This window comes from Lutra lutra, chromosome X, assembly GCF_902655055.1.
Source record: "Lutra lutra chromosome X, mLutLut1.2, whole genome shotgun sequence".
Classification (NCBI taxonomy): Eukaryota; Metazoa; Chordata; class Mammalia; order Carnivora; family Mustelidae; genus Lutra; species Lutra lutra.
Genome location: NC_062296.1, coordinates 1,561,358 through 1,586,635, shown reverse-complemented (window position 1 = coordinate 1,586,635; position 25,278 = coordinate 1,561,358). Strand labels below are relative to the sequence as shown.

Below are 25,278 nucleotides of genomic sequence, written 5' to 3'. Positions count from 1 at the left end.
GACTCCAGATCAGATCAGAACTGGTGCCATGGGGAAGACAGAGCCATGGTTCCTGGTATCAAGAGCCACAGGACAGGTCCCATCATGAGGCACTGCGAGCCCAGTGGAGTGAGCACCAGGGAGAGGCTTGCCCTGGGAGGCTGCCCAAGAGAGGTGGCTGAGAGCCAGCACTGCATGGGCCCACACACCCAAAGGGCAGAGATGGCATGACTGGATGAGAGGGTACCGAGGCTATCTCCCCGCGCCCCTCGCCCCAGCACCAAGCAGCAGCTCTGCTCCCCCTGGCTGCTCCACCCGTGCTACTGATAACCAACAGCTGCACCGTCCCAGTCTGTTCAATATAACTTTTGCTCCTTTTCTTTCTGAAGCCTGACTCGCATGCACAAGGGAGCCAGCACAGAGTCCCTCCTGCAGCACCCGTCGGTTGCAGGAACCACCTGTGGGCGATACACTCTGGGGGACTTGAGCTCTTGTCGGAGAGTCCGGCTCAGCCCTTCTCTTCCCGCTTGTCCAAGGAGGCCAGTGGCTGGTGACCTCCCGGTCCTTTGTCCCAGTCCCCCGTCCTCTGGGTGGGGAAAGGAGGGCAGGTGATCTGGTCTCCAGACGGGGAACCGACAGCAACTGCCCAGGAAGCCCCTTGGCCTCTACTCCAAACCAAGGCTGCTGTGGGACGTTTCGTGGGGAACCGCGTCCTGGCCTCAGTCCCCAGGGCTGCAGGCCTCAGCGGAGCCTTGAACTTTCAAGTGAACCCTGCTCACTGCCCTTAGAGCAAGAGGCTCCCAGGGACTCCGTGAGCCACGGGGTGGGGCGGGGAGGGGGGGGTAGGTGGTGGCATCACAGCTCCAGCCTCCTCCCTGGGAGTCCTGGACACAGTAAATGAGCAGGTGGTTATTTCAAAAAAAGTCTTTTAATTGTTCAAAATAGCACAAAACGACATCGCACTATGGTAATATTGAGTCACAGGGGTTACTCTACAATAGATGAACGGCATACTGTTCTCAGAAACGAGAGAAATCAAAGGGCACTCAGGAGGAGGGACAGGGAAAACAACAGGGCCAGGCGAGTGGGCTCCAAGGTGACCGACTAAACGTGACATTTTCCACAGCGAAGTATACTATAATACAACAAACCAGAGGCCCCAGAAGGTGTGGGCCAGTGGCAGGGGTCTGCAGAGGCCGGGCCCCTCACTGCAGCTCATCTCCAGGCCAGAGATGGGGGGATCTGAAAAGACAGGCTGCTCGCTATAAATCCTTCTGCACGACCTGCTGCTAAACCTTGCTCAGTGCCTAAAGCTCGGGTGTGGGGCAGAAAGCCACACTAAGAGCCCTCGCGCCACCCCCACCCCCCGCCCCGAGTCTGGCCCTGGGCCTGCAGATTCACAGAACAGGTGACTGGTGCGATCATCCTGCATCTTCTCTATGGCCTCTCCTGGGTGCCCCCACACAGTCGCTTTCCCAGCCCAAGCTGCCCTCCTCCCCTCACCCCAATCCTTCTGACATGCCCCTGCCTGGAGGAGGCCGCAGGAGGCCGCAGGGGACGGTGGCAGATACTCTAAGCCAGTTTGCCAAGGAGGGAGCCTGCGGGGCAGGGGGTGGGGTGGGGAGTCGCTGGGAGTGGGCTGGGGGGCAGGGGACGTTGAGAGCACTGTGAACCCAGGACCCGCTCCTCTGCAGAAACCTGACTTTAGACTCCAACAGAGACTCTCCAGCTTGATCACCCACGGGAGTGAGGTTTGACAGCTCAGCCCTCCTCTATCCCAGGGGCCTGGGGACAAATAAAGGGGGCAGACAGCAGGGGCCGGCAAGAGGAAATCAGGCCAGGCAGCCAACACCAGGCCCGCAGGGGAGATTCCACGCCTCTCCTGTGCCAGCTGCCCCCAGCTTTTCTTCCAGAAAGATCCCTGCCAAGGCTTTAGCCAAGGAAAAAAAAGTAAAAGTTAAAAAAAAAAAAAGAAAAAAAAGGTACACATACTGTACACAGCTAACAACAACAACAACAAAAAAAGGGACAAAACCCCACACGCTAAGGCTAAAATTACAATAAAAATGTCAACTTCATCAATTCCAACTTAAAAAAAATACAACAAATGCAGCAGTTGGTGGTGTGGCCCCTAGCCCCGACCCAGGGGCCAAAGCCAGGCTCCGTGGGGGCTACTGTACGCCCCACTGGGAGCCAGGAGATTTGCACAGAACACTGCTCGGGCCACCATGGGCTCATTCTTCCCCTTTTCTCTTTCTTCTCACTTCCTAGCTCTCTAATCGTGAAAGAAGAGGGACGGGACAAGGGGTCGGAGTACGAAGGCCGTTGAGACGGGTTGGACGAAGCTGAAGCCCGGGGCCGAGCGGCGGCAGGATATGCAAAAGGAACCAGGTGGGCATCTAGCACTCAGGTGCCCGCCAGTCCTCTCGGAGCAGAGGCGGGGGGGAGGGGAGCTTGGGGGCGGGGCGGGGGGGGGCGCTCTTCTGCTTCCATGCTACAGCCCCTCCTGCCCTTGGCCGCCCCCTCGGAACCAAGGTGACCAGCTGCCAGAGGCGCGTGCGTCCCGGTCTCCAAGGCGCATCTGCTTCGTCCAAAGCCTCTGTCTAGCTCCCTCGAGGGCCTCAGAACGCGGGGCCTGCTCAGCTCCTGGAGGATGGTACCAGCGGGAAGAAGGGGGAGGAGGGCACGCGTCTCACTTGCTCACTGCTCTTCCAGATCCGCGTTCTGCTTCCTCCCACAGCAGCGGTGCAATGTGCTTTCTTGCGATTATTTTAAAAACAGAGAGGGAGAGAATGAGTGGCGGCCAGTGGCTGCTGAGGGTGAAGTGTGAGCGCCGGGTGGGGAGGACAGGGGGGCCCTGGCAGGTGGCGTTCCTGAAGCAGAAGGGTGGGGGGTCCGGCGAAGGGTCCAGGTGCAGGGGAGCTGCCTCTCACTGACCATCTGCCTTAGATTTCTTTGGAGCAGATTTCCTTGGAAGGAGCCAAGAAAAAGGAAAGAGAGCATCAGCATGGGTCCCAACGACTCTGGGAAACCGCGCGGTGGGCCTCCCTGCAGACCTCCAGCTGGTGCCTCACATGTGCTCCCACCACGTGTGCAGCCCCTCGAGGCTTTGGAAGGGACAAGCCACACTGTTTCTATTGCTGCTTCCTCCCAGTAGCTGTCTACCCTCAGCCTTAGAAAGTTCCAGAAAGGGGCTTCCTGCTTACATTTCCGGAGAGGACATGGGCCGCTTGCTGGCTGGCTTGGCGCCAGAGCTGTCTTTACTGGTTTCTGAAAGGAAAAATGGAGTGGTAAGCAGCTCAGCAAAGTGGGCTGTCGGGCCGACTTCAGCCACACAGTGGCCCACAGGCCAAGAGGCCGAGAACGGAGGGGACAGGGACACCCTGCCCACAGCCTACAGAAGCCTGCCGAGCAAAGGCCTCTCCTATGTGCGCCACCCTCCTCCCGCAGTCGCTCAGGCCCGGGTGAAAGGCCCTCACCATTCTCCATGGTCAGCCTCATGGTTCCCTGGAGTAAAGCCCGACAAGGCACGCTGGGGCGTCCATTCTCCACCCTGCGCCCTTGACTTGGGCCTTGCCCTGTACCTCCTACTTGAAGTTCTCATGGTCCCCCGTCTCACCTCAAACACCCTTGGCCGGCTTTCCCCGAACCCGCAGATGAGGCAAGGTGTCCCCCCCAACCCCGAGACCCGTCCATAGCACCCACCCTAGGTCATCTCCCCCAACCGTGAAGCTCTAAAGTCCAGCCTGGAGCCAGGTCGCCTCACTTCACGTGATGCTGGCCCAGGAGCCTCCCGCACGACACCCACCTTGCAACCACCTCACTTGGGTGGCTGGGCCGTAGCCCTTCTCATTGCGGGCGGCGATGCGGAAGATGATGGCGGGCTTGGTGGTGTAGTCAATGTGGGCGTTGGAGAGGCTGGACGACTGCACCAGGCAGGATGGGCTGGGCCCGCAGTACACCCGCATGAAGGCCAGCTGGGCCGGCGTGGAACTCTTGGGCTCACCACCGGCCTGCGAGCTCTGGATGGCCAGGTACACCGAGTACTCGATGATCTTGCCGGAGGTCACAGACGGCGGCTCCCACGTCAGGTGCGCACCATCTGGACTCTAGAACCAAGGGGCCAGGGGTCAAGCCGTGCCGCCTGTGGCCTCTGTGACTCTCTCACTCGGCCTCTCCAGGGACAGATAAATGGGAACACTTTGTGGCTTCCCAAACCGACTGGTTGTACCTCTCAGCCCTCTTCCTGACGCAACCGAGCTCTGGGGACATGGCCTTGCCAGTCCCGGCCCGGGGGGCAGCCTGACCGAACGACAAAGTAACACGAACAGGGGCTCAGAGCACCGCCTCCCTTCACCTGCTCTGCCATCGACTGTGGGACTTGGCCCTGAGCCTCTTGGTGCCTCAGTTTCCTCATCAGATCCCAGACCTCCTCAGGACGTTGAAGGATTGGATAAAGAAAACACGTTGAACGTGGCAGGTAAGAGACCCTCAGTGAACACTAGCTGCCACGTTAGAGAGAAGGAGAACGAAGACGGGGAGGGAAGGAATTGACCCTTGTCAACCCAGCAACCGGCGACAGGACAGAAGCCGCAGCCCAGACCCAGCCGGCCCAGAAGGGAGCGCCTGGCGGACGGGCTTGGGCTCGGCACAGGGTTACCCCACGGCAAGACTCACTTTGCTGATTTTAATGGCACAGGGGGCCCCCGGGAAACCAGGCAGACACGTCTTAAAGGCCGAGATCTCGCTGAAGGGTCCCCGGCCGCAGGCATTGATCCCGGCCACGCGGAACTTATAGGCTGTGCCCGGCTGCAGTTCCTGCTTCTTCAGCTGGTTGTAGTCGGGGACAGTGCCCGAGTCATCCTGGGGACAGAGGCCGGGAGGACAGGAAGAGGGAGAGAGAAAAAGGTGACCTAAGCCCCATCGCCGAGAGCAGCTCTGGGGTTGGGCTCCAGGGCCGGCAGCACTCTTCCGCCCTGGGGATGGGCCAGGAGGGCGGCAGTAGGGACAGGGGACTGACAGTAGGCTCTGTGGCGGCTCGAAGGGCCCTGGGAGAAAGAGGCATGTGGAGAGGACGCCACACATGGCTGTCCTTGGGCTGGCCCCAAAGCGGATGGTGCCCTGGGGAGCTTCAGAAGGCGCCGTGAGCCCCAACACCTGCCTCATGGCCAGCCCACCCCCCGCCCCCGCCCAAGGGCACCGGCTCCCAGGAACACTTACGTCAGAAGGGATAGCGTCATCTGGTGGCAGGAAATAGTGTGTCACCATTACATTGGTACCCTTAATGACCCCCACATCAAACCACTGGTTCTCCTTCTTCACAGGCGCCTTGCTGGGTGGAGGTGGCAAGTCCGGCTTCTGAAAGACAGGAGGGAGAGCTGAAACCCTCGGCCTTCGGGCCCCGGATGCTGCACCCCTTGAAACCCCGCTGCTCCAGACTCACCACACCCAGGGACTCGATGCCATTGGCCACTTCAGTCAGGGTGGCCGCGGCCTGCAGCTTGGCGGGGCTGGCCACCACCACCGGCTGTGGAGCCACAAACGTGTTGGACGGAGCCAGGCCTGTGAGGGAGAGAGACATCCGTGGGGGCGGCCCGGAGAGCCTGCTCGTGTGCAGGGAGCTCCTCCCCTCGAGCCAGACCGCCCTGGCCGTGTCTGTGGGAAGGGCCCAGGCACTCGGCCCCCACCGGCGTGGTGCCCTCACACTCACTCTCGGTGGCCGTGGGGGGCAGCAGGGCCACGGTGCTAGGCACGGCCGCGGCCAGCTCGTTGAGGCAGTTGCCCTCAATGGCCGGGTCGTTGAGGCTGTCGGCGGGGGCCAAGGCCTCAGTGGGGAGGTGCTGCTGCTGCTGCGCCTGCGCCTCCTGTAGTTGCTGCTGCTGCACGAGTGCCGCCAGCTCCTGCTGCGTCAGCACGATGGGGATGGTGGCGGCCTGGCCCTCTTGGCCCTCGGCCGACAGGTGGCCCAGCTCCGCCTGCGTCACAGCCGCTGCCGCCTCGGACGTGTCCATGGGCTCCCCGGTGCCTGCTCCAGGGGGTGGGGGTGGGGGTGGGAGCAGGGACGCCACTCAAGAGGAGTGCTGGCCCAGGCGGCCCAGCCCTGCACCCCGGCCTGCCCTGTCCCGGCCAACTTGGGCCACCCTGGCAGGGAGCCAGGCCCCCTCTTCTCAGGCAGCCCGCCCCCTGCCAACATGGTGGCCACCTGGTCAGGGCAGTCAGCGGGAGGCTGCAGAAGTCCACCCTGGCCTTGTTCCTCCCAAGGGGCCCACCTTCCCCTCAGGGCTCCTGGCTGGCCTGGACGGTCAGCGCTCAGCCGTCCCTCCACCAGCACCTACCCATGACGGCCTGCTGCGCGGCCTGGAGCACTGCCTGGATAGCCAGGGCCTGGGCCTCCTCCGTGGCTGCGGCCTGGGCAGCCGCTTCAGCTGCAGCAGTGACTGCCAGCTCCTCGGGGGTGAGCCCCGTCACCATGAGGGTGGTGGTGCCCGCCTGGGCCTCGGCCATCAGCTCTTGGGGGAGGGACAACTGGTCTACGTCAGACTGTGTGGGTGGGGGCGGCTGGACCACCACCGTGGCCACCACGGCTGAGCTGGCAGGCTCCTGGCCCGGAGATGGGTCCCCTGTACTGCTCAGATCCACGGCGGCCTGGAGCTCAGGGGTCTGGGAGGCTGACAGGACCTCGGCGGACTCCCCCAGCAGGGGTGTAGAGGCGGGCTGCAGGAGTTGCCGTGGCGGCAGCTGCTGGCGAGGCCCTGGCGAGGCCTGGAGTTCCTCTGGGGGCTGCAGGATGTCAACAGCAGAGAAGGGCATGTCAGAAGTTTCTGTGTTGGCTATGGTCACTGTTATCGTGGCCGGGATGGGGACTTCGGTGGTCAGAGCCCCTGGGGTAGCCTCAGTCACTGATGAGATCTTCTAGAAAGGGAGAGAAGCCCCCGTCAGAGGGGAGAAGAGAGTGGCCAGAGCCGGGCAGCCTTCATCTTTCCCTGGAGACCTGGATTTTCACTGTCCGCAGCCAGCCTCACCCCACCTGATTAGGAGTGCAGCAGGTAACGGAGCCACGGTGGGGGGCGCACAAGACAGGAAACCCTTGGGACCCTCTGGCTGATTTTTACCCATCCTCAGAGAGGCATCTCGGTCTAGCCAAAGAGACACTCTGGCTCCTGCCGTGTCACTCTTAGCCAAATGACAAGCCATGGGAAACAGCTACAGAAATCAAAGCGTCTCCAAGACGCTGGGGCCTGGAAGACCCCTGCCTCCTGCCCAACGATGCCCCAGGCAGCACTTTTATGGTCAGGAAGAAGGACTCCAGAAAAGGGATGAGGAGCGGTCCAGTGCCTGGGGCAAGGGCGACACCTGGTGTCCGAGCCTGGAACCGCACAGACCGGAAGTGCAGTGGGCAGCAGGGAGGTGGCACGGGGTACCTCTGGGGGTTCTTACCGGCACCGAGGGGCCTGGGACGGGTGTGGACTGTGTTACAGTGGTCACAGCCCGTGTCAGGGTGGAGGACACGGTCGTTGTAACAGCACTGGAGCTGGTGATGTTCACACTGTCACCCTGGGTGCTCTCCACCTCTCCCTGGTCACTGGCGGCTGGTGGGGGATCTGGGAGGGAGAGGAGCAAGCAAAGAGAAGTGTGACAAGTACTAGGCTAGCAGGAGCCCCAAGGCCTCTAGCCAGCTTTGCCCCCAGGGGACACAGTTTCTTGCAATACCCCAACCCCTGCTGGGACACCGAGCCCCAAGAACTCTAACTATTAGCTTCTGGCAGGGCAGCTCTTCTAGTCACCACTCCCCTCAGCCTCTGAGCCCAGGGCTCTGGGAGACAACGCACACCAGGCCGGTGTCTTTACTCACCTTGGTTCGAGCTCATGTTGGAGGTGACGGTGGTGGCCGTGTGCGTGGTGCCTGTCTCATGCGTCTCACAAGGTGGGTTGGAGCAAACCCTCTGCGTCGGGAACGGAGCCAGCAACGAAGCAGCAGCCTGAGCGGCGACGGTGGCCGGTGCTGCCACCTCCAAGCCGGACTCTAGGGTCCTATGGGAGGGAACGGTATCGGGGAGCAGGGCGCCCACACCGACTGACATGGTGGTGCCAGTGGAAGTGGTCTGGTGTGTCTCGCAGGGGCGGCCGGCAGGGGGCTGTTGCCCTCCCTCGGGCTGGCCCGCACCCCCACCGGAGGTGGCCGTGGTGGGTGTGTGCGTGGTGCCTGTCTCATGGGTCTCGCAAGGCGGGTTGGAGCACACCCGCTGGGTGCTGCCTGCGTTCGAGGTAGTGGCGGTGTTGGTGGTGCCCGTCTCGTGGGTCTCGCAGGGCGGGTTGGAGCAGACTTGGGTCACGGTGGCTGAAGGGCACAGCAGCGCCTCCAGGGCTGGCACAGTCACGGTGGCGCCTGGTGAACTCTCGTATGTGGGCATGGGGGTCCCCCGGGCCTCGCCAGGCTCCCCGGCCCCCATGGCAGAGCGGACCGTGGTAGGCGTGTTGGTTGTGTGGGTGTGGTGGGCCTCCAGCTGGCGGCCAATGGAGACCAGCGGACTCAGGCCAGCCATGGGACTGTCCTTGCCTCCGAGAATGCTGGCTCGGACCTGGCCGCTCACAGGGGCCAGCTGCACGAAAGCTGAGCACGGGGTCACACCGGTGGCCATCACAGTCATGGTGGCGCTGGTCACACTGGTCTGGCGGGTTTGGCACAAGGGCTTGACAGACATCTGGGCTCCCTCTGATGCCCCAGCAGCCACACCAACCCGGAGCACAGCGGGCGCGGTGCTGGCCATGCAGACACGCCGCACGTCCCGCTGCTGGCCGGCGCCGATGCTGGACATGGCGGTGGTAGCGGTGCTGGTGGTGCCTGTCTCATGCGTCTCGCAGGGCGGGTTGGAGCAGCTGTGTGGCCCGGCCATGTTGGACGTAGCAGTGGTGGCTGTGTTAGTGGTGCCTGTCTCATGCGTCTCACATGGCGGGTTGGAGCAGACGCGGACCACGCTGCCGTTCTGCGGCCCAACCGTCGAGGTCACAAGGGAAGCAGCTGCCTCCTGTCTGTCACAGACAAACTGCACATGGGCGGGCTGTGGCTGCCCCCCAAGATTAGCTACGACAGTGGTGGTGGCCGTGTTAGTGGTGCCCGTCTCGTGCGTCTCGCAGGGTGGATTCGAGCACACCAGGGTCACGGTGCCTGGCTGTACCTCTCCCTGACCCGAGTCGGCGATAGTGACAGTGGCCGTGGGCTGTTCTGTAGTAGGTGAGGCTAGAATGGACACAGGCAGGTCGTGCACAGGCTGAGCCTCGACACCACTGGGTGCCGTGATGAGAGTCACCTGGGTTGGCTGGGAGACAGGCTGGGGGAGAGAACAGATGGGAAGGGTTACTTTACTTCTGCAACTTCCTATCTGTCCCTCTGCCATCCTACAGTGTCATCCGTGCTGGCGGGGACCACCGGCTCAGGTTCTAAAGCAACAGCCCTGGGAAATATTCAGGACCTGTTTTCCCTCTGAGCTCCAGACACTGAGTGGCTCAGGGATCAGACTAGAGGCACGGCTTTGCCTCCAAGACCAGGGAGACCGGGAAGGGGCTGTGGGGTTGTCAGTGGCTACGGCCAGCCCTTGGTCATGGAGGGAGCCCCGCTGACCCTGTACCTAGACACTTTGCCACTTGCATGAATTCAGCTTAAAATATATGAAGAAAATAAATACTATGCACACAAAACCAGAAACTGTTGAATCGTCTACATCGTACGAGAAAACGTCTGCCCCACGTTCAAAATCTAGAACTGCTTAAGACCTAACCCGCTGACACGACAGTTGTAGTGACCTCAAGAGTCATAGCGGTACAACAGGGAAGCGCCCCTGCCCCTCCCCCAGGCCACGCAGGTGAGGAAAAGAGGGCCTGGACCCCAAGAAGCGGAGCAGAAGCCTTAAGCTGTGGCTCATCCATGCGCACACGCACGCGAAAGCCAGGACATGTGCCCGCCCACCCCCTGCACTCTCCCAGCCATCCTACCTGCATGGTGATGGTGGGGGTGCTGAGCCCGCCGGCCGCCGTCAGCGTGGTCTGAGCTGCCGACACGGTGATGGCAGTGGGGTTGATCACTTGGCTTGAGAGGGTAGCGATGGTGCCCAACGTGGTGATGGGCGTGGCCAGGGAGGCGCTTGTACTGTGGCCTCCGGCTCCGGCAAGGCTAGTGGAAACGGTGCCCGTCACTGTGCCAAGGGTTGTGACGCCTGGAGGGGGAAGGGGCAGGGGTGGGGTGAGGCCCGCACCTGGGGCCTTCCCCCTGCCATCAGCTTTTCCCTCCCGCGGGGACAGGACACGGGGACAAGAGCACACCCCAGGGGAGAAGAAGGCTGGGAGCGGGCTCCTCTCCCAACGGAGGGGCAGGCCCGGCATCTAGGCTACGCACCTGTGGTGCCCTTCACAACTAACGTGGTGACAGCTGGCTTGACGGCAGAGACTGTGACAGGAGTGACCAGGCGGACCCCCCCCATGGGCACGGTGCGGAGAATGGTGCCCGGCTGTCCAGGGGCCCCTTTCAGCACCACCTGCAATGCCAGAAGAAGAGCGCCCCCATGTCACTCCTAGGTTGCCCAGACCTGTGCTGCCCCCTCCCGGGCCCCTCAGGAGGACGAGTGTGGCCTGCAGGGATCCTGGGCTGGATGCTAGGGCAAGGGGAGGGCCGGGCACACCTCACCTGAGTCACTCCTTGCTGTCCGTGCCCAGTGGCGATCTTAGGGACAGCGGTGATGATTTTGGCCGGTGCTCCAGTTCCTGAAGTCATCACTTTGGTGGTGATGATGGTGATGGGGGACTTGATGCCAGGACTGCTGGTCACACCTGGGCAGGAGAGGGGTGGTTTGGCCTCAGGGGCCCCTCGCCCATTTCCCTCATGCTCTCTTGCAAGCAGTGCCTCCCACCCACCACCCCTCGATCCAAACCCGGTACCGACTGTAACCACGCCCCTGCCACCTCCCTACAAACGTGAGGCAAGGGAAGGAAGAAAGCGCGCCACAGCCCGGCCCCCCCGCCCGTGCAGCCTTGGCCTCCTGACATGGCTCCTCATCTGGGGCCCGGGAGAGGCCCCCACCTGTGGCGCCAGCCTGCGTGATGATGGCCGACATGGGGATGGTCTTGATGATGGTGGTTGTGCCAGGCTTGGTGGTGCTCGGGGACACGCTGCTGATGCCCAGGATGGTGGGCTTAGTCCCTGCCCCGCTGGCCTGTGTGGTAGTGATGATGGTGGTGGGCTTGCCGTCTGCTGAGGTCACCAGCTTCAGGATGGTCCCGGCTGGCAGCGGCCCTTTGGTCTGCAAGAGCAAGACAAGTGCATGTCACCATCGCCAGGATGGGCCGCTCTCTACTGGTGGCCCGAGGGGCTCCGGGAGGGTTCTGAAGACAGGGAGAGGCGGGATCAAGCCGTGGGACGGTGTGAGCTGCAGAGTGTGAAGAGATCTTCCCTAGACAGGGACAGGGGTTCTTCCTGCGGCCCAGAGCCACCCCGTTGTCAGTCAGGGGCCCAGAGCCGCCCCGTGTCAGAGTCTGTGGCCCCAGAGCATACCTGGATGATCTGAGTCACTGGGCCCGTAGATGCCTGGCCTGTGACTGCCGAGGTCTGAACCGGTTTGGTCTGAACCACTGACATCACTTTGCCAAGGTTGGAAATCTGAAAAGAAAGGATGGGGCAAGGAGTGATCTGGAAACCCAGCAAGAGCACAGCCTGGGTCGGGCCTCTCCCGTCACAGGCAGCCCAGTGATGCCCGTCACTCACTAGAGCGCTGCCTCCAGGGACGGAGATGGGGCTCTTCACCAGGGTGATGGTCTTGGTGACTCCACCCACCACGGTGGTCACCACCTGGGCTTGCTGGGCCACTGTCACAGTCCCTGACTTGTGGACCGTGATGATGGGGCGGGTGGATGTGTTGGCAGCGGAAGAGACTGACGTTCCCACCTGCGCGGCTGCAGTCTTCAGCATCCGGGTGGCGGGGTTGCTCACCTTGAAGGGGCGGAGACGGGCCATGAGCGGGACAGAGAGGCCGCGCCCCCGCCCAGAGTGGCCCTGCAGGCCCGTGGCTCCCTGCCCATCTGCTCGTCTACCTGCCCACACCCACCCACCTGCAGAACGGCTCGCAGTGCTTTCCCTTTCCTTTAGTGAAGCAAAAGGACACCGAGAGCGCACACCTAGCCTACGGCTGTCACGGCCCCATGGAATGGCTTGTTCCGCAGCCCACGGCAAGCAGCGAGGAGGGGCCAACAACCCCACAGCTCGCTCCAAAGCCTGGGAGGGGCAATCACTGTCTTACCCCAGTGCTCAGAGGCCCTACCCCAAGGCTGGCGGCTCAGAGCCGGGCCCGAGGCACACTCACCATGACTGGCGAGGAGGCCACCTTTACAGTGGCCGGAAGGGTGGTGGTGCCAGGTGTCACGGCCACAGTCTTGACAATGGTGGTGCCTGCCGGGACGCTCAGCACTGTGGGCGCTGAGGAAGGAGGGATCTTCTGTGTGGCGGCGGCAGCGGCTGCCAGCGCAGCCATGCCGCTCATCTGGGGGCTGCTGCCGATCACCTGCAGGGGCATGGGGTGCATGAGCCTGGGCTAGGGGAGGGCAGCAGAGACCTCGGCAGAATCCAGCTCAGCCCAGCCTAGGGAGCCTCCGCCCGGGGCCCAGCGTTCCTCCTGCCAGCACCCCTCGGCTCCAGCCTGGCCTCCCACCACTGGCCAGGCGTGGCGACCCAGCAGTATGCGTCTGCCAGAAGCTCGAGATCTTTTCTGAAGACCATGAAGCCAGACACGGCTCCCTCCTCTGGGCCCGGGGTCAGACCCTGGCTGGCTAGATTCTCCCCTCGGGCTTCTGAACAAAGAAGTTCACATTTAAGACGCCCTTGCGGGAGCCAGATACACACGGCAGTGAGGTCTTTTTGAGGCATTAGCTTATAAATTTTGATTAACTCCGTAATAACAGGTGACCTCCTCAGTGCTCCGCAGCCAAGAAAAGCCCTGGCTGGGGGCAGCCTTAAGCCCTGTAAGCGCCATCGATCACCAGGATGTCCCGCCCTCTCCAACAGCTCCTCACCGTCCCCTGGGCACTCTGAGTTGGCACAACCATTCGCACGCCTGCGGGAAGGGAGGTCACGGTGACGGGGGCTTTCCCAGCCTGGCTGGCAGGTCGCATGGTGACCAATGGGGTTCCTGTTGTTGCCTGAGGACCGGTGACTTTGAGAACAGCAGGCACACCTGGTGAGGGAAGCAGGGGGCCTCTGCTGCATCCCGTGTGCAAATGCGAAGTGCTTCCGCGACCCGTTTGTGCATCAGGTCTGGTCCTCCCAGACCTGCTCAGGAACTGTGTCCACAGGTATGGCCAAGCCGGCGCACGTGACCATCAGGCATGTGGTCCTCGACAGCCCTCAGTACGGCTGACCATGTCCCTGTGGGCTAGACCCTGCCCTCAGACCCAGTGCCAGGCCCCCAGCTCACCTGGAGTCCTGGCTGCGGCGGGCACGGAGATGGAGCTGCCAGGCACCGTCGGCAAGACCTGGATGGTGGTGGTGGTTGGGGGCGCGCTGGCAGCCTGGGGCAGGAGCGTGATGCCTACTTGGGTCAGCGGCTGCACGGCAGGTGCGGCTGCTGCGGGGGCAGGGCTCTTGGGAGGGTTGGCAGGCACAGACGGGACTGGATTGGGTGTGGGGGAGGTGGCGGTAGCAGCCGTGGCAGGAATGTCATATTTCTGGAGCTGCAGAAGGTAACTGTCGGCTGTCGCCACTGCCCCCCAGCTCACCTCCAGGGAGTTCGTGTTGGCTCGTACCAGCTGTACCCGGGCCGGGGGTGGTGGCTTTTCTGGGAGAGAGCAGAGCCGGTGAGAAAGGGCCGGAGCATAAGCTCCTCCCGCAACCCCCACCCCAGGCTCAGCTGCAGGCGGTGGCCTATGGCCCCGACCCAGAGGCCTTACCTGTCTCCAGGTACCAGAGGTCCTTACAGCAGACCTGGTTGTTCCAGGCCTTTCGGTAGCCATCGCGCCCACTCCATATGTACAGGCGGGTGTTGATGGCCACGGCACAATGGCCAGCTCGGGCCCGAGGGATATTGTCCTCCAGCGTGTCCATCAGGATGGTCTCCCAGGCCATGGTATCTGGGGAGGGTGGGAGGGGAGGTCAGCAAAGGGACAAAGGAACCCATAACCCCCAGCGCCCCTTTGGCCTTTCGCTGTCAGGGATGGGGAATTAAAAACCAGGAAGTTATCAAAGATTACTAAATTAAAAACAAACAAATGGAAAATAACTCAGTATGGCAAAAGGCCCATGGAAGATGAAATTAGAAACCACAAACTACAAACTGGCGGGACTGTCTGAAACGCACAGCCAAAGGTTTCACTTCTCGCACATCGAACACAAGAGCCTACAGAAAGAGACGGGCAAAGAGGAACGCGAGCTACGGAGAAGGCGACAGGAGGATCTAAGGAGAAATACATACCCTCACGGAAAACAAGAGAAACGCAAACTGAAACCACAAGGCGCCTGGCAGTTTGGCTCCCGCGCCTACTGCAGCCAGGGCTGGGGGGGGCAGTGGGGGCGGCTGTCACCTCTCGGACTCGCCAGAGAGAGGGCACAGGCACCACCGGGGGCACCTACGTGGCTGCGGCCTCTGCGGGACGGCTTGGCAACGGCCTTCGGCAGCGACTCTACCTCTAGATGTTTACCCTGCACTTGCACGTGGGCGAGAACAGTGCAAGGATACTCACGGAGCCGCGTCTGTGCAAGTTTCAACACCTGGATAGCAACTCAAAAGAATGAGGCCGCTCGGCGTGCGGGGATGGGAGCGGACGGTCTCCAAGACCGAGTGCACTGAAAGGGCTGGGCTTGGTGCCGCACTGCGGGGAGCAGGCTGCCATCGTGTGTGTTTAGAAAGGAGCCCGCCGACGATGCTCGTATAGGCAGAGAAGTCCCTGTGGGGCGGGTGACAAGCCACCAACGTGGCTGCCTCCACAGAAGGGGAGGCGGGAGGGAGGCTCTGCCCTGTCACACTTTTGTACTTTCTGAGGCCGAGCCGTGTGCAGGAGAAGAGCCTACTCAAAACCTGAAAGCGGGGACACCCCTCTGAGCGCTCTGGCCAGTGGCTACTTCTCGTGGATTCTAGAGGCCGGGCCTTAGAAGCAGCTTCGCTCCCTGCACAGCCCACATAGCTCTCGGGGCTGAGGAGGGCCGGCCTCCCGCAGCCCTCCGCAGGCCACGCCGAGCCCGGGGAGGCCATACCCAGGTTGAGGCAAGCCAGTGTGTTGGTACACTTCCACTCCTTCTCGTGTGTGGCCACTTTGACGTCATCCATGACGAGAGGCACCCAGCCACCAAACACGTACATTCTGGGACGAGGGAGGGAAGAGTAGGAGAGGGTTGTGGAGGAGGTGCCAAGCTAGAGGCCACCTCTTCCATCCAGAAAGTTCTAAACACGCTTGGTCCTCCAGCTCTCCCCAGGAGAGTCCCCCAGGACGCATGGACGCTCTTGATGCGGGCCTCTCCATGGTGGCTCAGCCCTCACAAGAACTGCGTCACCTCTGCCACACAGTGCTGCTACTCAGCTCATCTAAAGCTCACCGCCATCCCCATCGGTCTCATAGGCACTTTGGGACCTTGGCGTTGACAGATGCCCTGCTGCTCACGGAGAGGACCTAGAACGGTCTGCGCCCCTCTACCCCGAGTCTGTCTTGGTCTCCCGGGGTTGTCATGTAAAGACGGGACTGCGGCAGGCCAGCCCAGCCAGAAAGAGGCCTCCCGGGGCCTCAGGAAGCACAGGAACAGAACGGAGGCCTGTGGGGGCGGGGCGGGCCAGGCGGGAAGACGGCGGCCACTCACTTGTTTCCAATGGTCGTGGCTGAGTGAAGGCTCCGAGGGAGAGGGGCCACCCCGCTGAGACTGGGCTTGTTCCACGTCAGAGTGTCTGCGCAGAGTGATGGACAAGGGACGGTTACTACATGAGGTCGGACTCGGGCCCTCGGCCCCGCAGGACCTTCCCCGGATGCAGGGAAGGCTCTGGAAGGCGGGTGCCCACCAAGCCCAAGAACTCCATGGCAGGCCTCCCCAGGGCCCCCAAGAGGCCTTCTGGTCACCGGGCTCTGGCATTTCCCACACTCAGTTCGCTATCCTGGCAAGTGCTGCTCTCAGGGCTCTGGCACAAGCCAAAGGTGCACCCCCAAAGGCACTGCATTTGCCACCCTGCTCACCCCAAAACACGTGTCCGTCCCCGCCCCCGGCACTGCCAGGAACTTCACTCCGGGGAAATGGTTTCCTTTGAGAGCCAGCACTGACCTCCAGGACGCCATGCCCCCGCAGAGATGTGTCCTCAGCTGTCCAGTGCCCTTGGCCTTCCTTCAGGCCAAAATCTGACCTCCTTTCAACCACTCCCGACCCTAAGCGAGCCCCACTCTGGCTATGGGCCTCTCTCAACACCCCATGTGACCGCGAGAGACCACAGCGCGTCATCCCCATTACAGGCTGATCCCTGATGAACTGACAGGGATGGACGCTGCCTCATCCAGCCTGTTCCAGCCTAGAAAAGGCCCTCACCCCCTCGCCCCTGCTCCCAGGCTGCCCCCCCGAGGACGGAGGGCTGAGCGGCGCGCTCACCCCATCTCTGCACACCACGCCCCCAAGTCCAGTGTTCTCTGAGCCTGCCCCCCCACAGCTTACCGATGTCCAGGGTCCAGAGGTCCCCCAGTCTGCAGCCGCTCATCCCTCCATAGATCACGAGCTTGGACTTCTTATTGTCCTTCTCAGTGTAGACCACAGCAGTGTGTGACTCCCGGGGGGGAGGCAGGACACCATACGTGATGGGGATGTCCCAGGCCACCACGCCGGAGCCTGGCCGTAGTTCCAGGATGTACAAGTCGTTCAGGTACCTGGAGAAGGAAAGGCAGTCATGGCAAGCCCCCCGACTCCATGCGCTAGCGGCCTCACCAACTTCTAGGGGCGAATAGCAGACTCCCTGGGAGACAAAGGGGGCTAGGTCCAAATGAACTCCCAAGTTCTTCTCCCCTCAGCTCTGAGAAGTGACTACCAGAAACTCCCAAGGATAAGTGTCCCAAGGATGAGTGGGAGTCCAGGAGGAGCCATGGGATGGCGTGCGCTAGGCTGCCTTGCACACGAAGCTGGCCATCATACTAGGGCCTCCTGGGGTCAAAGCAGGAGCCCATCTGGGACCACCTTCAGCCTTCAGAAAGGCACTCGGTCACCGGCTTTGGAAAATACCATCGCTAAGTCTACAGGTAGCAAAGGCCAGGAAGGCGAGCGCCAGCTCTAACGGGTGGGAGCAGGCACCAGCCGAGGGTGAGGCGGGCCTCTATGGCCTGGCCCGGCCCTCCTGCTCTCCCACCTCCACTGGGTTCAAGACCTCAGAGGTAGAAAGGCCCTACCGGGCATGGAGTGTGACCCTCTCGTTTCCCTGAAGAAAGGGAAGAGGCACGGCCACCCTCAGGACTCCAGATGGAAGACGACGAAGCCTCACCTCGGAATGTTGTTCTTGGGGTCCTCGCTGTCATTGGCCAGGCCCCCAAACAGGTAGCACTTATTGCCCACAAGGGAGAAGCTGTGCCCGAGCCGAGGACATGGGGGCGGGCCGTTTTTGGGCGTTTTTGCTTTGAGTCTCTTCCATTCCCATCGGCTTGCCTGCAAAATCAAGACTTGGGGGTCGAGCCTAGGACGGGCTGGTCCCCGTCAGGACCCCAGGCCATTTATTGTGGAGGGGGGAGGCGGCGGGGGAGCGGGGAGGGAGGCCCAGGGCCGCCGCTGCCGCAAGCAGGCGAGCATGCTGCGGGCTGCTACCTGCAGCTCATAGAGGTCGTTGCTGTACTTCCCGTACTCCACCATCCCGCCGAACACCAGCAGGCGCGTCCCATCGCACACGAAGCCATAGGCTGCGCACCCGGGGGGAATGTCCCCTCTCACGGCTGGGATGAACCACTGGTTAGTCGCTGAGCAACAAAAGGAAGCAGGAGTCAGAACACTTCAGAAAGCCTTCGGAACCAGAACCCCCACTCCTCTTACTCCCCAAATCCAGCAGCCTGCGAAACGTGCTCTGAGAAAGCGGGGGCCCCTCCAAACAGCCTGCAATCGCCCGACTTCTCATCAAGGTCGTCTTCATAAGCAGGAAGTCACTAACCAAGATAATTCATTAGCTTCTGGGAATGTAGCCACTGACTTCCTTTCCCTACCGCTCAGGGGGTCCGCTATTGGAATGAAGTGTCCGCCTCTTCCTGGGGGCGCAGGGCTACACCTCTAAGTGGCCGGAAGCGTGACCGCGGCCCGCCAACGCCCGCCCTCCCTGCAGGCGCTGGCAGCCGGAGGTGTGCAGGTGACGGAGGCCCATCAAGGCAGCTCGGCCCACCAGCTGCTGGGGTCTCCTGGGGGACGGACCATGCCACCCACCTTTCCCCTCATGTCACACCCGTACCAATCTCGAATATTCCTGAAAGCCAGAAGTGGTGGCTGCAAAAGCTTCCCCCAGATTCACACCTCTAAGCGGGAGTGAGGACGCCACCACCTCAGAAGAGGGTGAAAGAGAAGCCCACCCCACCCCCACGCCACTCCTCCCCTCACTTCGGGTTCGCACTCCGGGTTCAGCTCCCCACGTGCCTGCCATGCCAGGGCCTCCCAGAAAAACACAAGGCACAAATCCTCCTCAGAATTTTGAGGGATCCTTTCCATTACACGTTACATAAAGGACCGTCCCTAAACGACATGCTACACTCACTCCAAACACCTCAAACCGGGCGTCAGACACCAATCTCTTCTGCCCGTCAACTGCTTTCGGTCAACCATGAGCGACCACGCCCAAGCGTGATGGGGGCGGCCCTGGAGTCCGGCAGGCGTTAGGATCGTCCCAGGGGAGGGCCTTGGGGGTGCCCCAGCTGCCCGAATGCTTCTCAGCCTTTCTGGGAGGGCACGTACTTGGGTCACTGACACATCTCCCCTACACACTAGGTGACAAGTCCCATGTCCACGTCGGCCAAAGGGCCCGCCCCCATCTAAAAGCACTCGATGCCTCCAGAATCACAGCCTTTCCTGGGGCGGAAGGGCCCCCGTCGCTCCCGCCTCCCCGCCTGCTGCAGGTTGATTTGGAACAGGCTGTGATCCTGCCCCACCCCACCCACCCCTCCTCCATGGTTCAGCAGAGTCACCTGGACTCCAGGAGGCCCAGCAGCAAAGCCTCCCCCGCCTTCCCCGTAGAGGGGCTGGCCCAGGCCCCAGCTCACTGCCTCACTGTCATGCCCACTGTGAAAAACAGATGAAAAACGGCAGCAGCCTTCAACGACCGTGCGCACACTGCAAGACACGGAGTTCCTTCCCAGCTACGCAGGGAAAAGCCGGAGGAAGACCTGGAAGCTGCCCAGGCCAAGTCCCCTCCATGGATGAAGGAACAGAGCTCAGGAGAAGTGACTTACCTGAGGTCACAGAGCAAAAAAGAGGCACAGGCAAGGACCCAGTCGCTGACTTCAAAGCCATCGCTAGATACTCCGCCAAGGGCCCCATGGGCCGCCCTCTCTCACCTGAGCACTTGGCACTGCCACGTGTGGCTACAGGGCCAACACAGAGCCACTAGTAGGGACTGTGACAAAGCCACACGAGCCTTCCCATCACGCTCTAATCAGTGGCCCAGCTGGCCAGGCTAGAAGGAACCGGTGCTGTCTCAAGAGCTCACGACCACCAGCTCCTTTAAGAGGAGCTGATCTTGTTCTAGAACACTCGGGGCAGGGGCCCTCCACACCGCTGTCAAGAGCCGCAGCCCCGTCCCGCCCACGCGACGGCATAGCGCTGCCTCACGCCCTCGCATTATCTCCAGCTCATTGAGTGGGGCACCTTGACACCCAGCCCCCGGGTCCCACATTCTCCGTCCGCCACGGCCTGTCAGTGCGCTCTGCTGGGAGGAGAGGAGGCCACCTGCACACGGGACCCTCCGTGGGACAACCAGAAACAGGACTCCATCTTCTCCCTCCCCAGCAAGCCTGAAAGCGCAGCTTAGGAGTCTCATCAGCGGCCGCAGCCCTGTCCCCACACACTGCCTCCATCTGTGGTGGCTCCCATCAGCCCTTAAACGCGTCACCCCGGGAGACTGGGCCACACAGCTGGGCACACGCAGTCCACCGGTGGCGTCGGCTCCGCTCTGTCATGCCAGGGCGCTTCCTGCGTGGCAGACGCAGTGCCAAGCCTGCGGGGGGGGGGGGGGGGGCACAGACATGCCCGCCCTCGCTCGCGAACCCCTAGTTGAGCGGGAAAGTTGCTGGTCCTCGGCTCCCGGCAGCGACAGCAGCAGTGTGCGTCTGCAGCGGCCGGGGCCTCGGGCGCGCGGAGCAAGGCAGCGCGGCAGAGGGGGCTTCTCAGAAAAGGCGAACGCAGAGCCAGGCCTCGAAGGGCGAACAGGATTTCCTGACAAACAAAACTAACGGGGCTGATCAGGAAGTGAGCTCAAGAGGCGAGTTAGAAGAGAGGTCTCCGGGCGGAGAGGAACGGATTTCGGAGGGGTCGAACCTAGCGGCCAGGTAGCTAGAGGAGCAGAGGTCGGGAAGGTGTTTCAAGGTTGTGGCCTGGGCCCATTAACTGAAGGAAGACACAGCCCAAATGTCTCCACGAATATCTGTACCCCAAGTGCTCCTGCATGACCCTGCAACCAGCTGGCAGGGTGACCCTAGACCTGTCACTTCCCCTCTCAGACCCTGTTTCCTCATGTGCAAAAAAACAAGGAAGTCCCACTACATGTTTTCCAAGGCTCCTTGCAGCTGTTTAACAGTTGCCAGATGTTAACCACTGAGGCAGACCAGCCATACCCTCCCCTCATGGGGACACACCCCACCGTCAGGACTGGCTCTTCTCCATAATCCGCTTTGCTACCCTGAGATAACATTCCCACAGCGTAGGACAGTAGCAGCTACCACAAGATCTCCCAAAGGCCAGTCAAGTGTCCCACAGCCGCTATGATAGTTGTCGCCAAAAAGGAAGGACACACACCCTTCGAGCATCACCTCCAGATCCCTGAGCTAACCAAGACAGCAAAGTGCTCGCACACGTCCCAGACGCGCCCCCTGGGGCCATTTATCTTGGCAAGAGGGATTGCTTCCAGCCCAGTCAGCTCTCATTCCAGAAGGTCTCTCAGCCCAGAGAAGGGAAAGTGCAAGAGAAGAGGCATAAGGAAGGTCTGCTCTGCCTTGATTTAAAACAAAACAGCGGGGAGCAGACAGGCCGCTGTCAAGGCAACGGCTCGCAAGCACCTGCATCTGTGCCTCCAGTGGTGGAAGAGGGGCCACGCGAAGCCCCATATCAGCCGAGGAGAAGGCAAGAGCCCTGCAGCTACAACCATGAGCAGACGCCACACGCAGCACAGACTCCAGCTCTGGTCAGACCCCGAGCAGACACACGGGGAGGAGTGCGGGAACTGCTGTGCTAGCGGCTCTCCTGCGGGAATGGATGGCGCTTTTTCCAAACCGCTACCCTGGAGGAACCCGGGGCTGCTGCCCTTCGGACGGCTGGCTACCCTCTACTACGGGACACAACCTTGCAAATGGGAAAGGAACAGAAGCCAAAGTGGCCAGTTCGTTTGCATAAACCAGCAAATATGCAGAAAGCCCTGGCAGCAGCGGACTTCAGAGCTGATGGTAATTAGGCCCATGCCCTACTTTCTAAAATTGTAGCTCCCTCTTGAGGATCGTCTCCAAGCCTTATGAGAATAAAGTCAGTCCAAGCAGTTTAGAAGGTTCTGCTCCAGGGGCGCCTGGGTGGCTCAGTGGGTTAAGCCGCTGCCTTTGGCTCGGGTCATGATCCCAGGTCCTGGGATCGAGCCCCGCATAGGGCTTTCTGCTCAGCAGGGAGCCTGCTTCCTCCTCTCTCTCTGCCTGCCTCTCTGCCTGCTTGTGCTCTCTCTCTGTCAAATAAATAAATAAAATCTTAAAAAAAAAAAAAAAAAAGAAGAAGGTTCTGCTCCAGCCAGCGGCCTCTCTAAAAACAGCCCCGTCCCTCAGCCCTACCTTACTGAGGTAACGGCTGCCACTGCAGCTGTCGCAGCTGGCACAGGGTACTGCCAAGCAGCCCGGCCTCACTGGAGGCAACAGGTGCTGAGCCCCGCAACGCAAAGGGGCACTAGCAACCCACCAGCCTTTGCAAGTCAACTTGGTAGGGGCAGCACCGTGCATGGAGCACAGAAAGCCGCTCTCTGCCTCAGGGCAGGGAGATGGCAGCACCCAAGCCTCACCACGGTAACCTCCTTCTCCCCTGGGCGCCAGCTCCCCACACCAGAGCAACCTCAAAGCTGGGAGGCCGTGCCCAGATTCAAGGACCTGGCACTACCAGAACCCCGGAAAAGAACGGGCCTGGAGAGAAGGACCCTGCCCGATGCGGGGGGTGGGGGGGAGGCTGCGAAACAGCCGCGGGTGGCCCAGACCCGAACACATCGCCCTGCTAGAGAGGGGGGCTTCCTGAAAGACCCCGACAGGTGTGTGGGCGTACGCGCACGCAGCCCGCCCCTGCCTTCTTCCCCTGGGTGTCTTGGTCTCTCAGCACCACCCCTCCAGCAAGGAGCACGCCTGGCCTCTCCCTCCGAGAGAGGTGAAGGGCCCTGGGCCACTGCTTTCACTGTCTCAGACTGAGAGGCCACCGGAGGATGCGACCTAGTCCCAGAGCCTGCGCCGTCTGAGGCTCGGGCCGCACGCAGCTAGCCGCAGCTAGCCGTGTCCGCGGGGCTCAGACTCCTCTCAGCCCGCGGGTCTGGCGCCGGGGCTTTGGAGCAGGAATGCACATGGGCCGGCAGCGGAGACCCGCCCGCAGGTGAGGCGAGGGCCCACCTAGCCCACTAGGGATCGCTGGACTTCACCTTCTACCCTGCAGAGCCCTCGGGTAGGAAAGGCAGCGGCCGAAGAGGCGAGCACTACAGACGTGCGCGGCCAAAGGGGGAGCCGGCCTCGCCGCCCCGCCTGCCCCGCCTGCGAGCGCCCAAGACTCCCGCACTAGCTCCGCGGCGGTCACCCAGCGGGGGGCACACCCCCCCCCCCGCCGGGATTAGGGCCCTCAACTCTATCCCTAATCGGTAATCGAGAAGCTGTCATTTCCCTCGAACAAGCGTCAACGAAGGAGAAGAGCTGAGCAGGCGCAGGAGGCGGGAGGGAGGGGGTGGGACTGTGCCTGCGCCAAAGGGACGCAGCCGCCCGCCCGGCGGGGTAACGGTGTGTGTCTCAAGTCAGCGCCGGCGACGCCCCCGCCCCCTCACCCGCCGGACTCGAGAATTTCTCCCGCAGAATGAAAAGCACTCCTCAAAGACCGGAGCGCCCACGGGGAGGGGCAGGGGAAGGCCGGGGAGAGAGGAGGGAAAGCAGAGGAGCCGGGCGGAGCAAAGGGTCGCAGCTCGGAGGAGAGCGCCGATCAGTGCGGAGCGAGAGGGAGGAAAGGGAGGAGGGAGAGAGCAGGCAGGAGGGGAGGGGAAGAGAAAGGAGCGGGGGGGGGGGTGGGGAGGGAAGGGAGGGAAGGAGGGAGGGAAGAAGAGGGAGAGGGAGGAAATGGAGGGAGGGAGGGAGGAGGTGGAGGGAGCGAGGGAGGGAGGAGGAAAGGAGGGAAAGATCCCAGGACCCAGCGGGCTTTGCACTCACCCGTGTTGTACACGTGCAGTTCGTCCACTATCCCCTCGTTGCCGCCGCCAAACACCACGATGAGTTCCTTGATGGCCACGGCTCGGTGGCCGTGGCGCGGCCGGGGCACTGGACCCGACCAGCCCACCACTCGCTTCCAGCGGGGCTGCAGAAGCACCGCTGGCGAGTTGGCGGGCGACACGGCCGAAGCCATAGTTCCGGGAAAGGCCGTAGTGAGAAAAAGTCACCAAACGAGAAGGGAGCCCCCCAATTCCTCCCACACACACCCCCTTTCGTCTAAGGTAGCTCTCACGGAGAAGCGGTTCCTCACACAGCGGTGGACGGCTCCATGGAGGCCGCCATCTTAACTACCCTCCTTCCCTTCGGCTCTTCCCCTTCTTCTAGCTCACCCCGTCTCTTCAAGAGCCTCCCGAAACTTTCGAGCGCCTAGCCCCGAGAAGCTGGAGGCCGCCAAGTCCCGCCGCCCCGACTACTCCCTCGGACTCTCCCGCTTACAAGCTCGGGCGGGAGGCCCTGGGAGCCGCCATCTTGAGCCGCCTCTCTCTCCTCCCTTCCTCAGTCGTAGCCCTCCCCCGCCGGAAATGGCGGAGCCCCGGCCCGGTTCCCACACCCCCCAAGTCCCCTGCACTGGCCGGCTTCCGGGGCGGGTGGAAAGGAGCCACAAGCACCGCGGTTGTCTCTGCCCCGCCGGCGCTCACACCACAATTGTGGGAGCCGCCATCTTGAGACCGTCCCGCTTCCCCGCCCAGCGCTTAGTGCAGCCGCCGCTCCCGAAACAGCCTCGACACTCGTAAGGGACAGAGGCGCGCCGGAGGCCGGTGGAACGAACTCGAATTCTCGGGGGCTGCTCGGAGACTCGCGCCGTACAGCTCGTGAGGTCTCGAACCTCTCTCCCGAGTCCGCCTCTGCTGCTCAGACTGCGCCTGCCGCCCTGGGAGCCGCCATCTTGAGACTAACTCCCCCTTCCCCCCTATTCTCTTCCTCCTGGGTCAGTTCTTCCACTGCAAACCAAACGCAAGGCAGTGTCCGGTCCTCGCTTCCGTCCTTATTACTCCTTCCCACAGGAGCCGCTCCAAAGAGCCAGAGTTAGGCCCCGAAGTGGCAACTGTACGGCAGGAGGAGCGGTAACGGCAGGGCGCTCATGCCTCCTCCCTGGGAGCCGCCATCTTGTGTGAAGAAGTAACAACTAAACATGGCGGCAGCGGCGGTCGGGCGAGGGGGCGGAGCCGGACTACGTCATCATCTCCCCCCCACCGCCCCCGCCCTCGCACGGCTTCTCCGTGAGCCGAGGCCTCTTAAAGGATCCCTGCGCTGCCCCGCGGCGAGGGCCCAGGTCCGCCGCGCGTTGAGCTTGGGCTCAGGACGTCCTCGGGTCAGGCGCAAGCGCGCCCAGCCCCGCGGCCCAGCCCCCCCATTGAGCCCTCACGCCTCCGCCCTGGGAGCCGCCATCTTGCCACTTCCCCTCGCCCGGCCGTCCACGGGCGTCAATAGCAACTTTCAGCACAAAACAAAGATGGCGGCTGAGGCATCTGGTGAATGCCCGGATGAGAATGCCTCGAACGAACTGGGCCCCGCCCCCTTGGGAACCGTCCCCCAGGTTGCTGAAGGACACATGCCCGAGGAGTTGCCTTTAACTAGCAGTGGGGACAAGGCATAGACTGCCGAGGGAGGCTGAAGGGAGCCATCAGAATTGCGCCTCGGGTCCGA

At 62.2% G+C, this 25,278-nt stretch overlaps 1 protein-coding gene across 8 annotated transcripts; it reads right to left on the bottom strand.

Moving 5' to 3' along the window:
* Window positions 1-888: 888 nt before the first annotated feature.
* HCFC1 (host cell factor C1) lies at window positions 889-25,183 on the bottom strand. 8 transcript variants are annotated; one of them, XM_047714777.1, is made up of 27 exons: window positions 23,572-25,180; window positions 17,768-17,916; window positions 17,451-17,611; window positions 16,637-16,845; window positions 15,803-15,887; window positions 15,206-15,312; window positions 13,906-14,085; window positions 13,735-13,793; window positions 13,434-13,527; window positions 13,033-13,193; window positions 12,327-12,524; window positions 11,732-11,956; window positions 11,522-11,626; window positions 11,051-11,270; window positions 10,658-10,800; window positions 10,370-10,508; window positions 9,970-10,190; window positions 7,832-9,308; window positions 7,417-7,580; window positions 6,315-6,891; window positions 5,690-6,007; window positions 5,423-5,541; window positions 5,200-5,337; window positions 4,657-4,842; window positions 3,788-4,088; window positions 3,186-3,249; window positions 889-2,948 (listed from the first exon to the last, which is right to left on the bottom strand). In XM_047714777.1, exons 1-27 carry the CDS (start codon window positions 23,762-23,764, stop codon window positions 2,909-2,911), a joined length of 6,033 nt encoding a protein of 2,010 aa, XP_047570733.1. In that variant the 5' UTR covers window positions 23,765-25,180; the 3' UTR covers window positions 889-2,908. The 8 variants fall into 8 exon arrangements, with proteins under 8 accessions (XP_047570733.1, XP_047570729.1, XP_047570726.1 ...); XM_047714773.1 differs by having other exon boundaries at window positions 6,315-6,888; window positions 13,434-13,793; XM_047714770.1 differs by having other exon boundaries at window positions 13,434-13,793; window positions 23,572-25,179.
* Window positions 25,184-25,278: the final 95 nt, after the last annotated feature.

Excerpts from the sequence above, each read along its gene's own strand:
- HCFC1 (XM_047714770.1), bottom strand. The coding sequence starts at position 23,764 with ATGGCTTCGGCCGTGTCGCCCGCCAACTCGCCAGCGGTGCTTCTGCAG. Across the intron at positions 10,509-10,657 it reads GACAGCAAGGAGTGACTCAG|GTGGTGCTGAAAGGGGCCCC; the intron begins GTGAGGTGTGCC and ends CTGGCATTGCAG. Across the intron at positions 10,191-10,369 it reads AGTTGTGAAGGGCACCACAG|GCGTCACAACCCTTGGCACA; the intron begins GTGCGTAGCCTA and ends TTCCCCCTCCAG.